Source organism: Seriola lalandi, unplaced genomic scaffold, assembly GCF_002814215.2.
Source record: "Seriola lalandi dorsalis isolate HSWRI2012SDOR001 ecotype SW California unplaced genomic scaffold, Sedor1 jcf7180002054694, whole genome shotgun sequence".
Lineage (NCBI taxonomy): Eukaryota > Metazoa > Chordata > Actinopteri > Carangiformes > Carangidae > Seriola > Seriola lalandi.
The window spans coordinates 2,037,279-2,063,069 of NW_019525247.1; the positions used below are offsets into that span (position 1 = coordinate 2,037,279).

Consider the following 25,791-nt stretch of genomic DNA (forward strand, 5'->3'; position numbering starts at 1 on the left):
ACACATGTGTTTAACAGGAAGTGGCTATGACCTTTTTATGTGATCCCATTAAAAATGATCATCTTTTCATGTTCATGTATCCCTTATGTTATGACAGAATTTGCCCCATCCTGTATGCTGTCTGTTGAAATGTTTTTTCTCAGGTGGAAAGGTTAAACCTTCATCCTTCAGGACTTTTCTCCTTGAAAAAGTCAAACATGTCATCTGAAAAAACTTCTCAATTAGTCCGACATTTTTTCTGTGTGAGACTTGTCCAGCTGCGTTTTCAGGTGTGGCGTCTTATTTACCTCAAAGCTGCTGCTGAAACTTGGAGGTACCTGAATCTTCAAGTTTATTCCTCTATTTCTGGGCCTTTTCAAAAGACTTCAAGTCAGAGTCGACAACAATAGTTGAGGGTGAAGAGTATCTCCTTTCCTCAAAGCGCCCTCTGTTCTGTTAGCCAGATTGGCGACAATATAAGCCCTTCACAGTGTACACATTACACACACCCACAGATTGATGCCTTAATGATTGGGCCAACATGTTAGCCTCTGGCCATCTCCTGGGCTCCTTGGAACGCTCGCATGAAACCTTTTAACTCCCCTCATCCTCCACTCTGGCTTAATTTGTGGCTTGTGAGCACATACCACATAAGTCAAGTCACTGCAGTGACCTATACATGAGATACAGATCCTCAGGCAGAAATATGTCTCAGAAGCTGCAGTGCTTTCCCTTCCTCTTTGCTGTGGCTTTGCTAATGTGCTCTCTGAGCTGCGGTGATAGCAGTATTGATATCCTCGCAGGAGATGAATGATGCTTTACTGTCCATGTGTGCACATGTGGTTTCTTTTGTCCTACGTCTGAGTAAAGTTTCAAACAGCAAACACTTCATTTAGATAAAATACTAGTGAGTTTTTACAGTAAGAGGTGACACATTTGAAGTAAGTGAAATGTGCACTTCTGTTTTAATTCAGTTTGCTGTTATCTAAGCAATTACAACACTGCAATACTTTTTTAATTAATTATCTAAAAAGTAGGAAATCATTTGCATGCATTTGGCATGGTAGACGTACTTGTATTACAGGCTCTGGTGCACTGAACCCCCCTCAAGACAGTCGGTAGTGTCAAAGGTCTCAGAGGTGATGATGTGTGCAAACTTTAGGGACATTTACAATTACTGCTGAAGCCTTTGCACTTTTGCAGGTGATGTTAAGTGAGGGAAACCAGGGTTTTATTTCATGGCTTGGAGGTCATAGAGTTGAGTCTGTCCATAATGACTCGATCTGCTGAGGAAAGATGACGTGTTTTTTTTTGTTTGTTTCTGTTTTTTTTGGGGGGGGGGGGGTTAATCAGGTTTCCAGATACATAACTTGTGTCTGCTGAATGTGCAAATACACAATTGTTTGTTAACCATTTTGCTAGCCATTTTTACCATTGCCACTTATCATACATCTGTCAACCTATTGTTAAACTAGACCTCCGCCAAAGGCCAAACAGTCCTGACGAAAATATGGTAAAATATCCTGTCTCGCAATAGTTTGCTCAACCAGATCCGCACCACAATTTAATGGGTTCTTCTCTCACCCATGCCTCATCCCTCCACCAAGGTTGGTACAAATTGGTTCAGTGCTTTTTTTTTTTGTAATCCTGCTGACAAACATACAAACCGGGATGGGGGAAAACAGAGGTTATAATGAATGCAACGTTAAAGGTGGAATAAGTGATTCTAATCGAGTAGACTTTTTGTCTGATTCAGTGAACATTACCTCACGGATCGCTAGCTGTCCATGCTCATGCACAGGACAATGGAAAGAAGAGAGGAGGGGAGATGGGGCTGGGAGGGGGCAGTGGTTGTGGGCACATGCTAACAGATAGTGATAATTTAAAGATTACCAGGGGAAGAAGAAAGAGCTCTCTGACTCTACCTTTCTGTGGAGTTTTGAATGGGATTGATTTGGACTGCATGAACGAGACCAGCGGCGATGTTAAGGCAGGTGCATGCAGGAACGTCTACCGGAAGTGGTCTGATGGAGATGTGCTATAAAGGTTTATACTCCACAACATAATCATATTGTCAAGAAGGAGAGATGACAGAGGAACCAAGAGAAGAGAAGATGGTCAGAAAAACAAAAATTGAAAAGGAAGCTCTATAATCAGTTCAGGGTGAAGTGCCATGTCAACATCGTTAAGGCATTAAATTACTTACCCATGGACATTTGGCTAACTTTCTAGTTTGCCAGATATGTTGTGAGTATCGCTAACCACAGCTTGGGTTCTGGTTATAGGTAACTGTCTCTGCCTCTCTGAATGTTAGCTTAGCAGCAGCAGCTTTAGCCACAGCTTGCTGTTTGTTGTTTGCTGTGTATCATGGTATTTGTCTGTGCAGTATGCAAAAGGTTTTATAGCCTTGATGACCTAAGAACACAAGTTTGCTAGCACAGTGGATTAGCCAGGTAACGTTATCTTCTTTGTTAGCTTGGCTACCAACCTGTGCTCCTTTCTTATGTCACAGTAGTTGTGTAAAAATAATCTTAACAATTAGCACGCTATTCTTTATTCCATTGTGTTGTGGATGCTGCATTTGTGTGCATGTTGTTTTTTGTTTTTTTTTTGGTGGTGTTTAATAAAATAGAATTTTTTTTTACTTGGCGGATGGAGCTCTGGAAGAGCACTGAAGGGAGGGGTGTTTTTGTTTTGCTATTCAGTTCAAATATCAAGTTTTTCTGCAGAACTGTTTAATCCACCTTTTAAGATTAGTTTGGCCCCTTTCAAACTGAAATTCACCTGAAACTCGGATAGAGAGCAGTTCTCATTTTTAATTTCGGGTAAGAAAGATCATTACCCATGCATCCGTATATGTAAAAAAATTATTCAGTGTCTAAATTAACCTGAAACTAACACCAAGGACACTCCAGAAGTCTAAAAAGTTTGCTATCATAGCTGAAATGGCTAAAATACATTCAAAATATGTAACAGTTCAAATATATCCAAACAGAGCTGCTGCAGGTATTCTTGTATCAACAGTAACCCAGTCACTATGTATACAAACACATTCTCGTATTACTTGCGTATTGTAAGTGTAATTGAGTTTGCACATCAAGGATTTTTGTAAAGTTTTCAAAATGTTCAAATTACAAAACAAAACACAGCTCTGGAGCAGTGATGAATGTGCAGTCTACTTTAGGAGGTCAGGAGTCCAGTTTTACTGGAAATGCTGAAAAAGAACCCCAAGAACATAGATCAACAAGAACCAGAACCATTACTGTGGTCCAGTGCTGTGTACATCCGCAAGTAAACATGATGATGTGTGTATGTACTAGTGTTTTTGGGTGAAAATACCTGACTTGGTGCATAAAGGACCCAAGACCCCCTCCTCGTCCCCTTTTTCCAGTGTCTGGCAGAAATCAAAGAGCTGCAGGAATTTTAACCAGTAATTATTTTACGATTCGTCGGAAATCATACCTACTTCTATAGGTGGAGCACAAAGAAAGCAAGAGCCATGAAAGCTGCAGGCTGGCTGCTGCTGCTGGCATGAAAGGATGGGGAAGGGGAGGAGGTGCAGATAGACGGGGCAGCCACCACCAAATAACAGGAACTGAGCTGTAAATGCTGGCTGTCCCTCAGTTTAGTCAATGAAAGGAGGTTGGAGGAAGTGGTTTATTGAAGCATGGTTTATATGGGCTGTCTGTTGGCAGCTCTTTCTCACTCTGCCCTGCCATAAAACATTTGTCTTTTATTTACAGCACCTCCACACACCAAAGCTGTAAGTCAGGAGCCCAGGCCTCTGTTTTTATCAGTGAGATAAATGGAGCCAAAAGGTGAAATCGTTTACCACAACTAACATCAACTGTTACTCTACTGCTGGGTTACAGTGGATTAAAGATCCAAATGAATCAACAACATTCACATGCTCCAGCTGCTGATTTATAGCAGTGTTACAAATGGAATCTTTGGGTTTGTAGCATTGGTCAGCAATGTAACTTTGGTCGCTAGTGAATTGTTTGGTATTTTTCTTTTTTTACATTTTATACACCAACAATTTATCAGTGAATGGAAAAGAAACCACTGATACATCAATCAATAATAAAAATTTGTTAGATACTAATTCCCATTAAATGTTGATGAAGTATTGATGCTAAACAACTTCAAGTAGATCCTGTTTTTGATATTGATATTATTAAGGTTGGCCCCTAATAGTCGACCAAACATTAGTTGGTCAGAAGAGTCTTAGTCATCCAAGTTTTGATTGGTTGGTTTGTCGCAGGGAAAAAAACAAACTAAGTGGTGACTCTGTCGTGTAATGTAGTTTTCAAGCGTTTCATATTATTAACAGCTTTCAGCTTGATTGACCGAAATACAGAACAGATCCCATAAGCAGTATTAAATCCATATATTAATAGTTATCGACATATAGAAATAAAATGTATTGTGATGATAATTTTGTCCATATGGCTCAGCCCTGGATGTTGAAATGCACACTATTTAGTCCGAAGTCTGAAACTCATCATTACAATAACTCTGATATGACATGAGCCACAGAAGACCTTAACTCGCCAGGCTCAGTAAATCCACTCATCACAACTGATCTGATCTTCCTGCATAAAAAGAGTGGGATGTCCCTTTTACTCTAAACATAACAGTAAACCCGTGTTCAGACTGGAGCCAGGAAGAATGGTTTAATGATTAATCAGTTAATTGATCAATTGTTTCAAATTTAATTTTAATGATCTCCTGAAATTTTCATTTGTGGCAAAAATGTTCAACTTGTATGTAAGAAATATGGAAATCTAATGTGTTGAGTGCATTTATGCTCCTCAGAGGATGAATGAGTTCAGTCTATAGCGTTCCTTCTGCACCACACCTGGTCCAAAGCCTGCATGCAGGAAGTCTCATGATCCAGTTGCAGATTGACATGAAAATATCCTGAACTTTCTTAATAAGCTGAACCTGTTTTGATGCCATCATTTTTTCACTGCCCCCTCTAAGGATCCAGTAGTAGGTTAAATCAGAAGTAGATTTAGCACAGCTGTATGTTGATGCTCTCCCTTCACTAGCATGTCTACACATGTAAGGTCTGAGGCTGACTCAGCTGTCAGCTCTGATGCAACATAGCACCACTGGTGCACATGTGGAGAAGGTACAAAACGGTCTCAACCCAAGGCTGGTGAACTACAGAGTAATGTGGGAGGAGGGCTGCCTGAAGGAACATAGGGCCAAAGCTGTTTGCCATAGAGGATGGGTGCAGAGGATTTGACTGTGGTAGCTGTTCTTTTAACATCTCAGGTTGCAGTAGGCATTTATAGTACTTTGATTTGTCAGGTATTTAATACTGGGGCATTTGCTTTTCACAGATGTGTTGTTGGTGAATATTGCAGTTCAGCAACACAGAGGACATGTTTGTAGTTTAGAGACTGTCCCTGATACATAGCTGCACATCCGAGAACACTGATATATTTTTTCTTCTTGTATTGTAAATTGTATTGTAAATATCTCGGTCACAATTGTTTAAAGCAGAGGACAAATCTGCTCCTACCGATGTTCGGCCCAGATTGTCCTATAATGTGAGTAATCCACAGATCCAGTCTTAAACTGCTCAAAGACTCATCTTTCCACCGCAATTAATATCAAATATATTTGATATTAAAGAGTTAAAATCAGGATGATTATGGCATGATTACATCTGTCACGGAGCAGGTGACGGTGTTGCCATGCAATGGTAAACATTCTAGCGTTTGAGGCTAATGTTAGCTAGCATATTACTGTGACAGAGTATTACTGATATTAAAGTAGTTAAATCCCACCTCCAGTTTTGTATTTTATTAACGTTTGTTGTTGTTGCACCACAGTCTCCATTTGTTTACATCTGCTTCCCTGTGAGATCCCGTGAGATGAGCTCACGTGAGGTGGTGCTTCGCTTCCCTCTAGCATGATATCTTAATAAAATCCTAGAATGTGATGCACCATTATTTTCAAATTTTGTACCGTGAGCATGTTTGAGATTAGTGAAAAGAACATCTGTGAAGTTTCTCCTGATTTTAAATCTCCTGTAGTCTGAGCTCATCTTTAACTGTCCTTTATTCCAGGATTAACTTGCATCACCGAACTGTCACATTATCAAACACTAAATTGTTAATTTACTTACATTTTCTGTGATAAAATAACTTATATTTACGATGCGGGTCAGGTGACTTTCTGAAAGACACCCTGAGAAGGTGGAGCATTGTACACACACAATGATTCTCAGGGGGTGTGGTAGATGTGGGAGTTTGTTGGCAGCACCTCATCCCACTATGAGCTGTTTATCTGGGACCTGCTATCAACAGCTTCCCCAGGATTTCAACCCCAACCCCCACCCCTCACTTCAAGCCCACACAATCCACCTCTCCATCTGTGTTTGGTCCCTCGAGATGGGCGTGGCTTCACACATCGGCGGTGATGTATAATTTTTTTAACATCCAACCTGTTTGTTTTTCCAAACATGCTTCAGTGTTTTTTTTTTTACCGGCCTTCACTGCTGCTGGTGGGATGGGAAGAGGAGCGTGGTTATCACCTGGTTTGTCATTTCAGATCACCCCCAGTGCATGCTGGGGTGTATGTTGTCTTCCTGAGCCTTTAACTGTCCCAGGCTGGCCATCTGTTGGTCCTTTTATCTATTCAGTTGTCTTACAACACAAACTTGGATGTTTCTTGTGTTGTGGTCTTTAATCTGGGCAGATTAATCTTGACCCCTGTTTGTGTTGGAGGGTCTTGTTGTTAGCTGATTAGTGTGAGGTTGTTTGGGTCAGGACAGTTCCTGCAGGACTGTGGAGATAACTATAGTGTGAGGTTGTTTTTAAGGGACGTGCTCAGTCGACCAGAGACACCATCCCCACTGAGCTGCTAATCATCAGCCACCGTTGTCACAGAGGCTCAGGCAAATAGGACTGCTCAGTGTTTGTTGGACAGCAATACTCTTATATGACTGTGTTATTTTCTTCGTCTGCCTGCAGTTTTCTTTTAGTGCAAGACACACGACTGACCACTTATGTTCCCTCACACAGGGGCTGACTATACGGGACAGTCAAATCACAAGCACACTATTAAAACAGACGGTGATCAGAAAAAATATATATACATTGGAAATATGGATTGTCACAATACTAGAATTTCAAACTATATGATATGCAAATGTATTCAGCTACAGCCCTGTTTATTTTCTGTGCTTCTGGTGACTTGGGACCATATTTTCGTTCAGGTTCAATCTGGGACTTTTATATATGTGTGTGTATATTCAGACACAAATAATTGTGTTATCCTGTTAAATGAACATTGTCTATTAACGTTACAGACGTTACAGGACTGATAACGTTTGCTGCCTAGCTCCCACATTAACGTTAAGGTCATTTTGTTGTTAGCCATAGCTGCTAGCTTAATCATAACGGACGGCTAATGTGGCTATCGGCTAATTGCTCACGTTAACGTGTGCCGCCGGCCAGGTAAAATAATAATGCAAAATAATTCCAAACGGCAACTTTTGATTTTTTTCAGTTTCAACAAAACAGGTTGCTAAGGCCCTTCAGCAGGAGCACCTGCCATGTTAATTTAGTTTCACAGTGTTGATGACTGTCAACTAGCGTTCATGTGTTCAGCTGCTAATGAGGGGAGGGGATATGTGCCTGCCTGCAGTGGTGGAGTGGAGGTGGAGAAGATGGCACTGTTGATATCGATACTGTTGCAAATTAGTATCTAATCTGATACTAATTTTTAGTACCTGAGTATTGATTTTTTTTTTTTTTTTTTTTTTTTTTTTTGACAACCCTACTGGAAACATGTCAATGAAAGTAAATATGAAATCAATTCTGTTTATTTATTTAGACCCCCATTAGCCTCTGTGTTGTAACAGTGGTTACTCTTCTAGGAGTCCCCTTAAATTAAAAGAAAACTTCACAGTTCAATCCACTAAGCCACAAAATAGATAAATAAAAATAAATAGGAGGGATGACATAGCTCCTGTATCATTTCCATTTCAGAAAATTTGAATATAAAAGTCTTATGAACAAGAAAGTCATAGTGTTCTATACTATTGCCTGTGGAAACAAATACAATCTTAGCTTTTTAATAAAACAGATTGTACTAATTTCTGATGTCAAGAAGTTTGGTAATGAATCCAGGCCACCGTTGCTCCATATTCAGCCGTTCTCTGTATTACACTAGTTCTACATGGTGGCAACAGAAAATGACGCTCTGATACCTACCCGGTAAAATGATGATATCTGTGAAGAGTGATAAGTTACTATAAATTATCTGTAGGGTTTTATTTATGATAGTATTCCTGATAAAGCCCTGATAAAGAGGGTAGTACAACCTGCTTTTTACACTGAACCAAGACAAACAATGATTCTTGTGAAGTGATGATGACTCTTGTTTGATATGGGCTTTATTCTGTGCTACCTGTAATCTGTTGAAGTTGCTATAAATAATCTATATTAAATAAAACCTATATAAAATAAAAACCGGTCTGTCTCTGAAAGTGAGTGAGCAACAGGTTTTCCTCTCCTGGTTTATAAAATACACACCTGTGTAAATAACAGGCTGACTTGTTGTGTGTATTTAGGTTTTCTACTGAGGTAGACAGTTCTTTACAAGAAAAAGTGTGGCCTCCTGTGTAACCCTGCACATCTCCTACAGGACATCAGTCCCATCAACAGCCTCAGGCATCAAGGACATCCTGCTGAAGGTTAGACTGTTGATTTAGGGCTGATCGATTATGGCAAAAATCATTGTCACGATTATTTTTGATGAATATTGAGATCACAATTATTTAACACAATTACTCATTGACTTTGGAAACACCACACATTTTGTGGTTATACATCATGTAAGTTAAAGATATCTGAGCATGGGATAGCAGCCCAACCCTCTCAGACTTTATACAGAAAGTCTCACTCCTATGTATAGGGATGGGTATTGTTAAGATTTTAACGACACTACTATATTTGTTGATACCTCTTTCCTGATCCGGTACTCTTATCTGTACTTTTTGTTATTTTCGCTAGAGGGAAAAAAACCCCAATGTGGCACAATAAATGTTTTATCTCAATTATCTTGTTTTCATACTTGCTGGAAGACAAAATCATAATTAAAAATAAAATTAGATTAATTACTTATCCCTAATGTTGAACCCTTTTGAAAGAGGACAATTTCACCTCCTTTCCACCGTTTGAGAGGATCTGTCTCACTCTGCACTTACTGACTGAAAGTGGTTTAAAGTACATTTTCATTTGCCTCCTTGTGTGCCAGTGCAGTGCTGGTTGCTGCAGTGCCTGCATGAAGAAGCTGGTGGTAATGCTGCTTCTTGCTTGATCACAGCTGGGTCAGGCAGACATCTGTCTCCTAGACAGTTATGTGTTGCAATGTTTTTACCTGGGATGTATTTATGCCTGAACTGTCGATCCACGAGGGAAATCATGCCCAACAGGTTATTAGTGGCTGGGCAAGCGTACCTGGCATTGAGGTGGTCCACAGTCAAGGTGTTTATAGATTTTCACAGCTCACTGTTGCCCTTCATGTACCAGGAGAGACGAGAGGGTGAGATACTCACCTGACAGAGCAGTGCTGGGATACTGAAGGTTCAGGGCTTCCTGGAACACCTACAGGTCATGTAGCGACAAGATGTCTGTTGGCTGGCTTGATCCACAACATGTAACCACCTCTGTGATCCAGCTGAATCTGGACTTTATCCAGCTCTCTTCTCTTCCTCCAGCTGGATGAGAAGCTGCTGATGCAGTTGTCATGCATGCGATGTCCCATCAGTCAGAATCACAATCAGAATCAGCTTGAACTGTCAAGTCTGCTCATGCATATGAAGAGTTTGACTCAGGTTTACAGTACTGTCTTGTTTTTGAGAGATAAATGAAAGTACTGTGAGAGGGAGGAAACAAAAAGATCAGTTATAACCAGTATACAGCAGCTGTGTATCTGTTTACAATTGTACAGATTCTCACATAGCGCTGATGTGTAATATATATATATATAGTCTGTCTGTAATACAAAACTGAAAAATAGCTTTAAAGTCTTTTTCATCATATTTTTTTATTTAAAGTGGCAGCTGTGTTTAACAGGGATGTTCTTGGTTAAACCACATGTTTAAATGTTGCTGAACCTGTTGGTCGACTCAGAAAATACTATTCAGTCAAATCACCAGTCAAATATATGAAAAATGTGCTTTGTATTTAAATGTGTTCATTCTCAGTCACTGCTGCAGTTGAATGCATCCCTGTGTTTTCGATGAGGAGTTAATGAAAATTTCTGTAGCGGCAGCTGTGCTGTGTTACTGATGCTTCCCCACTTAGCCTCAACATTTCAAATAGATTTTCTCATGGTCCTCAGACAAACTCTTGTAAGTGGTAATGCAAATCATCATTTTGCTGAGAGTGATCGGCCTGGCATTGCTTTCTTTTTGGTTTTGTTTTTCCGGATCAATTCCTCAAACATTGCTGTCACTGATGGCTGGATGAAGTCAGTGACCATCCTCAGGTCCACCGCTTTGACAGCTTTGCTTCAATTGTCGGTTGTTATAGCAACAGGTCCCTTAACATTGAGCTTGTAAGGACATCCTGCAGGGCTTCAGCTACATGCTCTGGTGTGATCATGTGGAAAATAGCTAGTTTTGAGAAGAGGAGTTAAACTCATGTATGACTTACAGGCCATCTGAGTCAGTCAGCCAGGTTCTGTATGACCCCAGTGGACATGTCTGACATTGCTTATCATGCAAGGTAGTTGTGACTGGGCAACTAGTGTCTTGGTTTTTAACAGCTTCTTATTCCACTGTCAAAATCTTTAGCAATGTGGTTTTCTTTTCATAAGTCACACCACAGGAACATGACTTTTTGGGCGACAGAGGCTTCACATCAGCAGCAGCACAAAGTTTAACAATCTCTTCCTACTTCAGTTTATGACTCTGTTGTAAATGCTGGAAGAGATTTGAAGTGCTTCTTCTCTTGAATGTAACCTATTGATGGTGTCCTCCACAGGTGACATGTTTTACTTTTTACAAACCAGCTCTTCAACCATGTGGACAGTGTGTCTCCCTCCATATTGCAGGACAACTTGTGTGTTGGGGGAGAAGAAGCAGGTTACATAAGGAAATAGCAGACTAAATTGATAAATGGTTTTTGTCTCATACTGTATCTTTATAAATATAAAATATATTGATGGACATCAAAAACTCGATACACAGCCCCATGTGACTGCATGCCACTACGGACAGAGAAGACAAGTTAGTGACATGTATTCATGGGATATGAATGGCTACAGATGTGGAGGGAGAGGAGCAGAGAGCAGCTTGGTGCATCATGGGAATACCCTTGGCCCTCTAGGCCTAAAGCAGCATAAATAAGGGTTATTTCAGTGAAGCCTGAGGCAGCACAAACTTTATCAAAAAGGAAAGTTTGAAAGCTGCTCTTAAGCACGGAGAGAGCATCTACTACCCCCTGGACCCAAACTGGCTTTTGTCTGTCACAAATCACAGTCGACCTGTTGTTGCACATGTTGTTGTTATTGTTTACTGTGCCTGCCTTCTTCTCTTCCAGTGTGATGTCAGACTTGGACACTTGTAGGGTTATTGTACTGCTCTCGTCAGTCCTGATAGAATCACGTCTGAAGTTTGACATCCACAGTAATGTAGAAAAACAAGTAACATCACATTCTCAAAATGATGGCGTTGTCATGACATCCTGAATCTTAACATGCAGAGGAAAAAGAGCAGCATTACCATTAATTTGTAGTCGTTTGTCTCTGCATAATGAATGTAAGTTCAATATTCAGTCTTGTCTTAGCTCCATCAACTCCAGAGAAAGAGGTTTTCTTCTGTAGCTGCTAAATACTCCACTTTGATCATTATCTGGATGCTAACTTTGTCTGATATAAAGGGCTGAGCAGGTAGAGCTGCTACAGCTGCTGCTGCTGCTGCTGCTGGGACCAAGTTTGATGCGAGCAATGAGACTAAACAAAACAATAAAGTTGTGAACCATAAAATCAAACCACTGAGCTAAAAGAGACTAGAAAGGTCAGAAGAACTGAGGAGAGCTGGTGATGTTGAGATGAATGAAGAGGGATTAACAGTAAATGAGCATGCGGAAGCAGCACATATTGGAGCCACAAGCCTCACTAAAGAATTTCTTATTTCTTGTCTTGCCTTTTGTTTTATGCTGCAGCCAGCCGTCTGGCCCAGCCTCATTACAAACCAGTCTGCGTAGAAAGGACAAATACGTAGTGACTGGCATTGTTCTGTGATTGGCACCTCAGTTTAAACCGCGGCCGTGTTAATAAATGACGCGGCCCTGGTCCTCTTTGAAAGCTTCTGGGACCACTGGCAAATTTTCCGTTACAGGTCAGTGGCTGCTTTGTGCGTGGCTGCCTCTCAGACGCTCCTTCAGATAATGGTAACCTTTTCAACCTGAACTACTGAACCCCAGCCAAGATGCTCCCCTGACTTCTCCTTCACATTTACTCACTTCATCTCGTGTCCTCAGGAAGCTGCAGGGTTTTTTTATCTCGTCTCAACTGGTGCTCGATCCAACTGGGTTTTCTCTACAGTGAGTTGAGACAGCGTTCATCACTAAGGTGTTGTTGTTACTGTGTTAAAAAGAAGCTCAGGGAGGTGCTGCCATCCTAACTTGACAGGCACTGTGTTTATGGAAGATGTTAAACCACATGTCATCTGAAGATCAATGTAGTTTCATATCTGATGGGCCTGAAACAATAACCAAACTCATGAAATATTCAGCTTATTATTTTAATAATATAATTATTCACTGTAGTACTGCAATAAACCTATGATTTTTTGTCTGGTCAAATATCAGAAAATAATCTGTAATAAAACATTAAAAAAGTCTCAAAACTCAATGATCAACGTCAGTGATGTAAAAGAAAGAAATAAGCAAATCCTCACACTAGTTTCTTGGTTTGAAAAATTACAAAAACAAGTAATCAATTATTAAAATAATTGCAGATTTTCATCTCAGCACTAATATTATTTACAGACATTTACAGAGGTGATCTGCATGTGTGACAAGGTTGCTTACCTCTGCTGTAAAACATATCATACAATTCAGTATATTTTCCATGTGTGAAGTGAGACAATAAAATGAGAGGGATAATTAGAATATTCTTTTTTTTGATCATGAACAGTAGAGATTTTATTTATCAATTGAACTCCCAGTTATTTTCTCAGTAAATAGTTTTTTCTATAAAATATCAACACACAAGTGACAGGTGACTGACTGACATTCATCAGATATTTATTTCACTATCTTATGTGTCAGAGACCAGCTGTTTGATCTTTGAAAAACATTTTGGGAAATAGAAAATAACATCAGAGAGTGAAGTCAACTTCTTTTAAATGAACTTTATTTATTGTTTTTTTAATTTTTTTTATACACAAACTGAGAATGGTGTCAAAGCACTTGTAAGTAACACTCTGATGTTACAATAAATAATAATACAGTCGACAAAACAACAACACAACACTAAAATCCCTTTTCCACTGGTTGAAAATCCCGCTAAGACCCGCTAACATCTGGCTTTTGTCTGCAACGGAAAAGGGAACAATCAGCGTTCACACTCGGGGCTAATTTTCACTCCTTTTCCTGCTGTGACGTCTTTCAGAGACAGACTCTCTAAACACACCTGTCATCTGTCCAGCATAGTGCTGTTACACCAGAAACACCGCAGCCACACTCTGTTCAGGGATGAAAGATTGAGCTTCAGCCCTGAAATAAGTTTTAAAAACACACAATCACAGATCGAAGCGTCTCACACAGAGGCTCCGACGCTTCTATAGCAACATCAAAGCCTGTCTGTTCTGTTGATTTTTTATAAGATGTAAATTATTGAATATTTCTTTTATTCGCAGAGTATGAGAGGGTGGTGTTGGTGATTTCCATCTCCTCAATATTAGGTGTCTAGCCATTAATGAACCTACTAAAATGTAACTGAGGGAGGCGAATAGACAAATAGAGCAAGAATGGCATTAAATTCAATAAGTGGACATGAAGCTTCTGTTTTGTTAGTTCAGATTAGGGTCAAAAAGATTTTGAACTTGTTAGTAGTTGTAAATGAACCTTTGTGAACCTGTAAAATAGATCTGCAGGAGAAATTGAAGGTTTTACATGTGTAGAAAAGATTTGACTGAATCTGTGAACTAATAAGTGGAAAAAGATGTGAACAATGAAGCAGAAAACTGTGTGTAAAACTCACTCAAACACAGTCTGTCTTATTTAAGCTCGTATGATTCTGGGCCTCAGAAATCCAGTATTGTGTGTGAACTTCAGCTCCACTGAAAATATCTCAGCATGACGTCACACGCCAGTAAGAAAAATATACCAACACGTGTCCAGACTTTGTGCGTGAGTGTGAATTTTTCTTTCCATCTCGGGGCGCTTCAGCTCATCCCACAGTGTAGAGCTGTGCTGGTGAATGGGCTCTTTTAGCTGGCTGTAATTGAACCTGACCCATTTGCACAGTTAACTCTAACCCATAATATTTGCTCAGTGGTACTCGGTTTTGGATGGCTTGGCTCCAGCGGTGAGGTCGATCTCAGCGCCGTCGGCCAAACCATCAATCACCGCTGCTCCCTGAAGGGGGCAGGGCTTGAGATGAAAAGAGAGAGCGCAGTAATGACTGAGGATGACTCAAGATGTTTCCTTCATCACTGGGAGTCAGCTGTGTGCTGATGAAGCCGTGACGCTTTTACTTTGTGTTTGTCTGCGTGTTCCTTCTCGGTTCTGGTGGACTGCAGCTTTAAAAATGGAAGAGGGACCAAATACTGTTGAGAAAATTAGTCTTATATTTACTTTTTACTTTTGAAAGTGTTTCTTGGTAGAAAAACATGATAGTAATAGTGTAATGATGAAATATTATGATGTTAAAATATTAGCACTGCCACTAACGTTATAAAAAATGATTAACTGTCAAAGTAGGTGACTGTTAATTAAACCAAGCCTTTCAGTTCTAAACAGTTGTAATTATTTTAATATGATAATTGGATAATGTAGAGTTAAGGCTACAATAATAATGAATAATAATCTGTAATAGATAACAAAACTTAGCTACTTAATAGCTTTTTCCTGGAGCTTTCAACTGCATCTCTTGGTCTTTCTCAGACAAGTTTGCCCAGTATATTTAAGTTCTTCCTGTCATGTTTATCAACTAAAATGTAAAATTCCTCTGCTATGATTCATACTTACTTTAACATGTTTTCACACATACAAACTGGGTCTGAAGCTCATCTCCTCTCACTTCCTGATTGTGAAATCTGGATCAGGCCTTGAGCCCCGCCCACCACCTGCTGGCTCCAGGTGGACAGGTGAAAGAGCAGAGAGTATCAAGATGGTTAGAGGAGGAAACATCAGAGAGACACATGTTTGAGCCTCAGTCAGACCCAGACTCAGATGAGAAGTCTGTTTTGACTAGAATCAGACAGTAGCTGAAGGATCAGAATGGTTAGCATAGTTAGCATCTTTTATTTGTTTATGTTGTTAGTTAGCTTTTAACTGGCGGCGGCTGACACAGTATCATCGGCTGTGCTAATGCTAACTATCTCTCTCTGTGGAGCTGCTCTTTAAGAATGCATATAGAAGATAATAATAGTTGTGTGAATTATTGATCAGCGCTCCGGTGTTTTGTAAAATTAAAATGTGTACAGTAGTGTATATTGTAATTTTCTTTTGTTTAAAATGGATTGGATAAAATCTGTGTATTGGTACTGATATCGAACATTTTTGAAGTCCTAGGTGTACTGGGGGGGGGGGGGGACAGCAAATACTGGTCTAATTTAGGTTTTCTTTTCACTGCACTTTGTATGAAGTTAATTGATGAATTAAAACTATTTGTGAAAACATCTTCACTTAACTACTCTAAGTGTAGATGTGTGTTGTGTTGCTATTGTCATTATCGGGCGGTTGCAGATCAGGAGGTAGAGCTGGTCGTCTGCTAATCAGACAGTCGGAGGTTTGATTCCTGGCTCCTCCAGTCCACGATCGGTGTGTGTCAGTGTGTGTGATAGACAGCACTGTATGAATTTGTGTGACTGGGTGAATGTGAGTTGTAGTGTAAAATGCTTTGAGTGGTTGCTACGATCAGAAAAGCTCTATATAAATGCAGTCCATTTACCAGTGTGGATGTGAGTTTATATTAAGGATGAACAATATGCAAAATCATATTTCGGTTATTCTGGCAGATATTGTGATATTAATCTCGATTTCAGTTGGAATTATTGTTTTTGCATTTCTGAAAAAAATTTCAAAATGATGATGATGTGATTTTTGTTGGTCTTGTACCAAACAAAAATGTTCCTTTACGTCTGGAGAAGGCACTTATGGTGTTAACAATGCAGAACAATGTTGTGCCACATTTCACCTTTGTCAGAAAAACTGCAGCTCCTGTGATTTGGATATTTCACTTGGCCATATTGCGATTTTGAAAATATTTACATTAATTGTGCAGCCCTAGTTTATATGTGATGTTCATTTGTATTGTCACTGTGTATGAAACTCTTACGTGGATCCAAATACGCAATTTATCATATATTGCAGGTGTGACACCAGAGCTTCTGGATACGATGCTGCACATCCTTGTGTAATTTCTGCAAACAGTCTGTGATGGACCTATGGTTCAGCACCATTGATCCATTCACGTCGGATATTTAAAATCAGACTCATCTGACATCATGACTCCTTATCCTCTTTTACAAAGCAGTGCATTTTGAGGAAAAGGTTTTTATGAATCCAAAGCATTTTCAACTTTTTTTTCCCCACTGGAAGGAACTTCTAGTTACTACAAACTGATGACATCTTAAAACTCCATTCATGGAATCACATTAAGTGTGATTACTGATGTAACTGTTGTTACTTTCTGCTTTCAGGCGCTTACTAAAGTAACATCTGAAAATAAAGCTAAGCTTTCATCTGTTGCTCCTCCAGTAAACAGACTCAGGTTCCTACCTATGTGGACTTAATTGGTGTTTGTTGTGCAGAGTCCACAGGGACTGGGGCTGACAAACACACACCTCCAGGGAGGAACACCTGAGCTCTAGTGAAGCTTGTTTGTCTTTAAAAGCCCATGAGGGTGAGGGAGGAAGTCTTCACCTTGTCATCAGCTGGACGGATTCATGAGCTTTAAAGGCCCTGGTTCTAATTTAAAGCACATTTCTTTGTATTGATACATCAGCACAGGCAGTGGAAATGGATGTTAATGAGATCTCGTGAGAATGGAGCTGCAGGAAATTCAGTGACACGACAGTTCAACTGGTTTCTGTGTCTCGATCCTGTGATTATGTGATAATTATGAAAATGTTTCAGACTGTTGTTCCATCACAACACACACACAGGTCATTGCTGAGCACTCCACAGTGATTGGCTTTGCATTTTACAGAACTAAATGAATTTAAACCAGTCTCTGTTTTGTGAGTCACCTTGTGTTGTATGTGAATGACCTCTCTGTAATGGTAAACCTCTCTTTCATTTCAGTTTGCAAGGATCCACCATACAAAGTGGAGGAGTCTGGATACGCAGGCTTCATCTTGCCTATTGAAGTTTACTTCAAAAACAAGGTACATGTTCCAGTCTCTCTCACCAGAAATCTAAATTGTGTTTTACATATTAAACACTGGATTCCCTCTTCCCCTTCCCCTATCTGTTTGTTTCGGTTGTTTGAAGGTTTTATGCTAACAAGGCTTTTCAGTGAGGAGGCTGTAGGCCGTTACCCCAGATCCTGTTTTTAAAACTTTACTACCCGAAACTAAAATTTTTGTAAAATATTTGCAAAATGTAAACATGTGGATCTACATCCTTTCAAAACTAACTCCAGAAGTATATTTTTGTAGTTCTTCATTGTTAGACTTTTTAGTGTCCCCTTAAGTTGCAGTGCAGGGCCACCATAGTTTAGAAACAGTCAGTAAATTGTAGCACCTGCCTATTAGACTTGGGTAATATCCAAAATGGAACCTCTCGATACAGTCCAGCCCAAATATTAAAATATAAGATATTTTTGTGGGAGGATTTTTTTGAATATTATTATATAATTGTATATTATGTTAAGTGATGCTGCCACTAAACAGTTATTCAGGTTTATTTGTCAAATGTCAAGGTTCAATGTACAGTAAGCAAAGCAGTGAAATGAAGGTCTGACTCAGCAGCAGGTCAGACTGAGCAAAACTGTAATGAATAAATGAATAAATTGCACATGCATACATGTGAGGTGTTTATTACAATCAGTAAATTTTAGCATCTGCTGATTTATTTAATTTATTTGTTTTTTTTTAATTGAAAGGTTGTTAATGAATCGGTACAAAATACACAATGTAAACTTGTCGGATTGTAGCAAAAATGCAAATTTACATCCGTAGTACCTGGGCAGGTAACAAAACATAAAACATTGCAAGTCACAATACACTACTACGAATATAAAATACACAAAATAAGAGACAAATACATTATGCTGCATGTCTGCATTAGTCTGCATGTGAGGCGTTTAGGGAAACAGAGTACCCTGGGAAGCACTGGGGTGTTTGGATTGGATGCTTCAGAACTTGGAATTCCCATTGTTTGTGCACAGTGAGGCTGAAGTATAATACTATAATTTTGATGATTCATTCAGTGTCAACAGTTTGTTTTTGATGCCATGTTTTTTGAAAAATGTTTTGTGACTGTTGACTATATGACAATATATTTGGTCAGATTATATAAATTAGTCATTAGTCGTAGATTTTACTTTTTATACCATGGACACTCTCCCTGTAATGTTTCTGCTGTGGAAGAGCTGGAATATACAGTATATATTGAATTAATTCAATTATTTCTTTTTGCACAATGTGTAAAATTGAGTTTATATGTTCCAAATACAAGTGGGCGTACATTAGCTGTCACGAGTCCTCCTCTGGGACCATGGTGACTCCAGGTGCCACCGTCTGTCTGAAGCCGAGTCTGACTCTCACATCTGAGAGGAACAGCCTGGAGAAGGACTCTAAAGCTGTTTATTGACGACACATTTATCCTTAGTGAAGTCACTGATCAATGTTTGGTCTCTACTACCATGTAGTTAATGCTAATTAGCAGCTGTCTGCAGATGTCAGGCTAACGTCTCATCACCATGAGATTAACCTGGTGCTGACGGTCCTAAAATGAAATACTGTTTTCAGTCATGTTTTAGTTTTGTTGCATTTTGTAGAAAAAAAACTAATCAGAATTGTGAATGGGCCCCAAGCTCGGAGAAGCAATATCATATTTCTGCATGATTGTTGGTTCATGTGTCACCATGTGCTGCAGGTTTACAGCACCATCAGACTTTTAGGGACCTGGTCTGGTCTTTAGTTTTGGATGAGTTAAATATGCAGAACATTTTTTTCAAAATAGAGGAACATGTGACAACATTTAGTGTAACTCTGTCAATTTACTTAACACATTTTTAATCTGAGGGATCTTAAGCTCATATTGATTCATCAGCTTCCTGTCATTATGAAGAACCAGAGGAAGTTACTCTGTCAGAAACCAGTTCACCTGTGTGGTACAACATGGTAGCTTGGATCTGATCCTTCATGTGACACAGTTTGAATCTGACTGCTCTCCTCTCTGCCCCTCTATGCCTATGATCACCACTTTTCCTCAGGAAGAACCGAAGAAAGTTCGCTTTGACTACGACCTGTTCCTCCACCTGGAGGGCCACCCACCTGTCAATCATCTCCGCTGTGAGAAGCTCACCTTCAACAACCCAACGGAGGAGTTTCGTAGGAAGCTACTGAAAGCTGGAGGGGTAGGAGTGCGAGGGGCGGCTGGGGCTTGAGTGACATCTCTTAATGCAACACGGACATTTGCTACTGTGGAAAAAACTTTCATCTCTATTTTTCCGAGGAAAACCAATGGAGTTCAGAAACTCTCTTGTGCAGGTTGATATAGTTTTACTGTTGTTCAGTAAATCTGCTGCCTCAAGCTGATGTTCACTGAGATCAGATGACTCACTAAGGATCCCTTAACAACAGTCATTCATGTACGATTATGTTTTTATCCTATTGGCGACGGAAAATCCAAACCAGTGATGTGTACGTCTGTTTCTCAGCACTTCCTGTCTTCTCTGCTCTATGGCACTCAACTTATTTGGTTCCTACTGACGACATAATGTCATAATGACCTAATGACATAAAACTTTAAAAACAGCATCTGAAATCTAGTCTCATCTGAAAAAAAAAAGAAAAGGTTCAGGAATTTCCTAAAACAGCCGTTGAGAGGGAAATGATGCACTTGTTGGGGACTGTATCACAATAGTGCAAAAGTGTGGCTCATTTATGTGTTTTTAATAGTTTGTAGAGCTCAGTGGCACTGAGAGGAATAAGTCATAGGTAATTTGTTAGTGTGATATTTTCATTGTTGGTTTGGTAGTTCCATGAAAATCACATTTTAATTAATCATTGCAATTTTATAAATGAGCTCACTGTCAGTGTATTAATGGCACAATCACATGTTTTTCTGTCAGGAGTAAAAATGTTTCCATGGAGTAAAACTCCTGTTTGGCTCTTAGCAGCTGTAGATTATGTCATGTTGTTAGAGTAGAGGAGGTGCAACCTAACCACTGGTCTTATCTGTTCTCCTGCTCCGAACAGGCTGCTTTATCGTTTGACCAGTGTTCATCAGTTTATGTGAGAAATAATTCTGCAGTATAGTTTGTTTGAACACAGAGATGATGTGATTCTATGGCTTTAGTATTGTTTTATTAAACAGTACAGAATACATTTACCTCATCTCCTCAGTAAAACTCTCTGTACTTGTTACAGCTGTGATAAACTTGCATCAGACCTTCAGCTGTGTCCTCAGTGTCCTCAGTGTCAGATGCAGTCAGTCAGTTGGTCCCTGGCCAGAGAGCCTCTGTAGTCTGTGGGTTTTATGACTAGAGCTAAGTGCTCTCTATTTACTTTGCCCTTCACCCCCCTCAAGTGCTGATATAGACCATAACACAACTCAAATTCTCCATTGTCTGCTGCAGAGTCATCACTGAGAGTCTCTGGTCCTAGTAGATTACATTCTAAATTACTTTACCACAGAGACAATAATAAACTAGTATTTAGCTGTGTTTCATTTCTTTGTACCTTTGTTTTATACAATCAAACTGCAGATGATAAATATCTGCCCTTCCATGTTGTTTCTTTCACAGCAGCGGGATCCTCATAAACGAAGTTCAGAAGACTCAAAAGTAAGATTTCCAACATGCATTTGAAGTCATGGATGCAGATTCAGATTTCTGTTCAGGTGACGGTACCAGAGTTTTTATCCTTTGGCCATTTACTGTCATGTTCCTCACCATGGAAGCAACTCTGATGTGTTCACTTATTCTGGCCATTGTTCTGACCCTGTAATTACTGCAGGATACTCCAGTAGAAACAGGCAGTTTTAGACATTTGAGTGTGTTTAATCCTCACGTTGAAAATGACAATTAATTCATCACACATTCATTACTCTGAAGTGTAGTAAAAACCACCCCTTCATACTGGACCACCACAGGTCAATTTAACACAAATGTGTAACAGGATAAAATGTTGAAGTGATGACATTTTATATCCAAAAGGTCAAAGGTCAACTTCACTGTGACATCATAACGTTCTGCAAAAACACCTCTGGCCATTATTCAACACTAACTCAGGAAAGGGAAGTTGTGACCATACCTCGTGGTTGAAGAGGAGGTAATTGGTTAATTAATACTAAATGTATTTTAGAAGAAAAATGCTTTTTCACTTTCTCTCCAAGTCAGTACATGGTTAGCCTAGCTTAACATTAAGACTAAAAGCTGGAGAATAAGAAAACATGCAAACACTCCTAATGCTAACCAATTAACATGTTGTTTGTTTAATCCATGCCAAATTAAAAATGTAAAAGGACAGTTTGTGGTTATGGTTCTAACTATTTCCGGGAAAACAACAGCTGGGCGTAGTGTTATATTTCTGTTTGTTAAAAAAGGAAGATATGTGTTGAGGCTAGCCATTTCCCCCTGCCACCAGTCTTTATGCTAAGCTAGGCTAACCACATCTTGACTCATTAACGAACCATTAATACACTCAAAACCAAAATTGCTTTATATGCAGATGATATGTTGTTGTTGTTGTTGTTGTTGTACAAAAGATTTAGTTCAGTATCGGTTTATAAAATGAGCTGGTGTTGGTTTTCACTACTGCTTCTAATTATGACTAGGAGTCCCAGTGGTGAACAATTTCCTTTCAAATTATTATTAATAAATGGCCAGAGAGTAAGTTAACAGGATTAGGAACAGAGCTGACCTTAGAGGTTTGATACCTGCTGCTACACACACCTACCTAAAAGTACGACACCCAGCTCTTCTCTTGAACTCTTTTTAATCAGAGGAACCTGTAGTAACCTTGGTTTGTTGCTGTTCCTGTGGCAGGTGATGGTGATGCAGGAAGGCTCCACCTCACTGTTTGGCCAGCACCTGAAGCTGCCCACACTTCCCAACAGCTCGCTCACATCCACGTTCTCCGACCCAAAGAAGAGCAAAAGCTTCCTTGGGTCAAAGGTCAGTGTTGTTTCCAGGTCCTGCCTGGAGCTAAACAACCTTCTCTTCTGCATCTGCTCTCGGGCCCCACCCAGCTCTCATACTCTGTGACCCCTTCAAAGTCTCCAGGCCCTAATCCCCCACATATTTGGCACGTTCAAAGACGTCCAACATATTTAAACTCTGGGATTTCAAAGGCATCCAACTTTGTCTTAAGCAAACTATATCTTGGCTGCTGCTCAGCCATAAGCACTGACTCCACTGACTCAGAGAAGTGCTGTGAATCTGAAGACCTGAGGGTGTGAAGATGCCCCTCGTTTTCTCTAATGTGTTCTAAAGTCTCATATGCATCAAATTTCTAGACAATAATCTTAAGTGACTCAGAATTAGTGAAGAGGAGGGTGGGATGGAGTTGATGGGCCCAGCAGTTACATGTGAGATTGAAGATATTATCTCGTGCAACACTAAATCATGTGTGTCAATAAAGTGGCATGTTGTTTCCATTCAGTGTTATTTTTAGTCCCTCTAAATGGTGTCATTTAGGAGCCGGGGCAGGAGAGGCCCATTTCACATGGAAAAGGTTTCCAGTCTAAACACAGTGTGTGTGATGAATTACTGGTGGAGCAGGAGGTCACATACATTCTGTGTCATACACCCCTCCCTCCCTCCCTCCCTCTCTTTACATCACATGTTAAAAATTATCGCTCTGGAAACATTTGATATTGATATTTTGTACTAAATAATATTATTATTTGACAAAAACTTCTAAATACTATAGTTTTAGCCAATTTATCAAAAATTTATTTTTATCAAAGTCTCATTATTACACTGCCATACCTGAAAAACAAAATTTAAACTGTGAATTTAAGATAAGTTCAGATAAGTTGACAGGGGTGAGATTCATGTTCCAGCATTACATGGAATACATATGAATGAAATACATAAGATATAAAGACTGAAACAATGAGAAAACTTACATTCAAAAACTATATTATATACATTAAAATGCCCCACACTATATGAACTGTACAAATCTTTGTGTAAATGTTGACGTACAGAAATATTAAGTGCAGCACTGCATTAGGTAGAACTGTGGTAGTAGTATTATTACTGATATCGATATAATATAGTAATATAACATAGGATATAGGTATAAAAATATGAATAATAATGTTGATATATGATAAATGTATGTAATGTAAATGTCTTACAATATATGTAATATTCACTACAATATTGACATATGAAATGTATACAGAGAATGAGATAGTAAATATGATATATATATATGATAGAAATAGAAAAATATATATTATAGAGGCATAATATAAAATATGTGATATTTCTGCAGGTCTTAAGAATTCAATTCAGTATCCTCAAAAACTGTAAAAAGGTTTTATAAAAGTCTTAAATGGTTCACAGTGATGTTTGTAATGAGATTTTCTGTACATATTTCAAAAACCTATAATCTTTCCTCACATCCTGCAACTAAGAGTGGGATTCTTGTTTCAGTCATTTCAGTCACCTCTGCTGCTACAGTTGTTGATCAGCATGGGAGAATGTCAGTTCAGCAAAAACTTGAATTAAAAACAATCGTTTTTTATTGCTAAACCCATCCATTTTATGAGGGGGTCCAGGTAAAATTAATTTAACAAATATAATAAGAAAAATAATAAACCTTATTTGTACAGCACCTCTCATACAAGAAATGCAGCCCAAATTGCTTTACAACTAAGAACTGACTTGCACTAACCGCTTCATATGAAAACACATTAAATGAACATAAAAGCATGAATGTAAAATGAGCTGGAATAATAAAAGAATTAATAACATAGAAGTAAAAAAAAAAAAAATTATATATATTAGATAGATATTGCATAGCATTATATATCTTGAGGCATTTTTTTTATATTCTGTGAAAGGTACTAAAAAAAAGTTGTGTGATATGATAATAGATAATTCTATAATAAATCATAATTAAATATATTAGAAAGGGTACATTACATAATTCAGTTCTCTTGTAGAATACGTACCTAGAATGTAAAATTCAGTAGTTGTTTGTGCTCTCAGTTGGAACTATTACAACTAATGTATTATTATTATTAGGGTTGTCAAAATTATGTGTTCATTTTTATTAATTATAGAAAAATAATGCTTAAAAAAAAGGAACGCAGATTAATCACACTTAAACACCCTTGACACTGTGATACAGGATGTCATCAAGCTGTGTCCGGTCTGTAAGTGCTTTAGCTCTCGCTCAGACAGGTCAGATGAGGAGTCGGCAGGTGATCTTGTGCTGACTCTTTCTGACAGGAACTCACACAGTTTACATGGTTTCGATATTGCAAAGAAAGGAATTATTTGGTACACTATTTAACTTCTCATGGCAAATATTTACATATGTGATTGGATATACGATTAATTTATTACAAAGGAGGTAATTAATAAAATTGACATGCCTAACTGTTATTATTGTAGGCCCTTCAGAGATTTACATCACCTGCTAACCTGCTGGTGTCATGGTGCTGAAAGGTTTGTTGAAAAGTGCCATTTTAGTGATGTCCTCAATGTTGATGGCTGTAGAGACTGTGTGTCCATTCCACAGCACTGAGGCAGTTTTATGTCAGGCTGCTCTGGGAGGGAAATGGGTTTACTGCAGTGGAGGAGCACGCTGGAGGTTAGAGTGAGCCGGCAGCTTTATATCCTGGGGTCCCGGGGTCACCAGCAGATAGACAAAATGAAAGGTTTTAGTGGTGGTTGGGCAGAGTTGTAACACACCCCATCGTCTAGACTGCTTTAATGGGTTTACTGCATTGATGAAATATTGACAAGGGGGCTTGAGGTGAGACCCGGGGACAAATGGCCCCCGTTGTTAGAACGAATGCATTTCCTCCTCTCTCCACATTGCCCTTCGCTCCACTTTTAAGGTTGCACATGTGTGGCTGTTGAAAAGGCCCCTTCACCCAACTGAACAGCACTGCTCAAAAGAAGCCCTGAGTTTGCTGTTTAAGCCTATAGATGGGGACTAAGAAGACCCCTTTGAGCTTCTCTTAAGAATGGACCTCTTTTCACAGATGGTAATGCCAAACTGCAGGGTGGCATGCATGTTTTCTCTTGTGTAAAAGGCAGAGGATTAATCTTCCTTTGACCTAGCTGCCTGGTTTTTGCTCACTTTGTCGTTTGGGACCATGCGTTTTAAAAGTTGTACATGTAGTCCAACACAACACAAACAGCAAGAGGATAACATAGTCAGAAGATGCATTTTTCCTGCTGTAAAGTAGG

At 39.2% G+C, this 25,791-nt stretch overlaps 1 protein-coding gene across 2 annotated transcripts in view; it reads left to right on the forward strand.

The window, feature by feature from the left end:
- The window catches only part of mllt3 (MLLT3 super elongation complex subunit), a 58,450-nt gene that overhangs the window by 13,349 nt on the left and 19,310 nt on the right, over positions 1-25,791 (forward strand). For both annotated transcript variants that reach the window (XM_023423788.2, XM_023423789.2), the window contains exons 3-6: positions 17,487-17,569; positions 19,624-19,767; positions 21,160-21,198; positions 22,402-22,530. In XM_023423788.2, the coding sequence (XP_023279556.1) occupies positions 17,487-17,569; positions 19,624-19,767; positions 21,160-21,198; positions 22,402-22,530 (395 nt within the window). The remainder of the gene's footprint in view (positions 1-17,486; positions 17,570-19,623; positions 19,768-21,159; positions 21,199-22,401; positions 22,531-25,791) is intronic.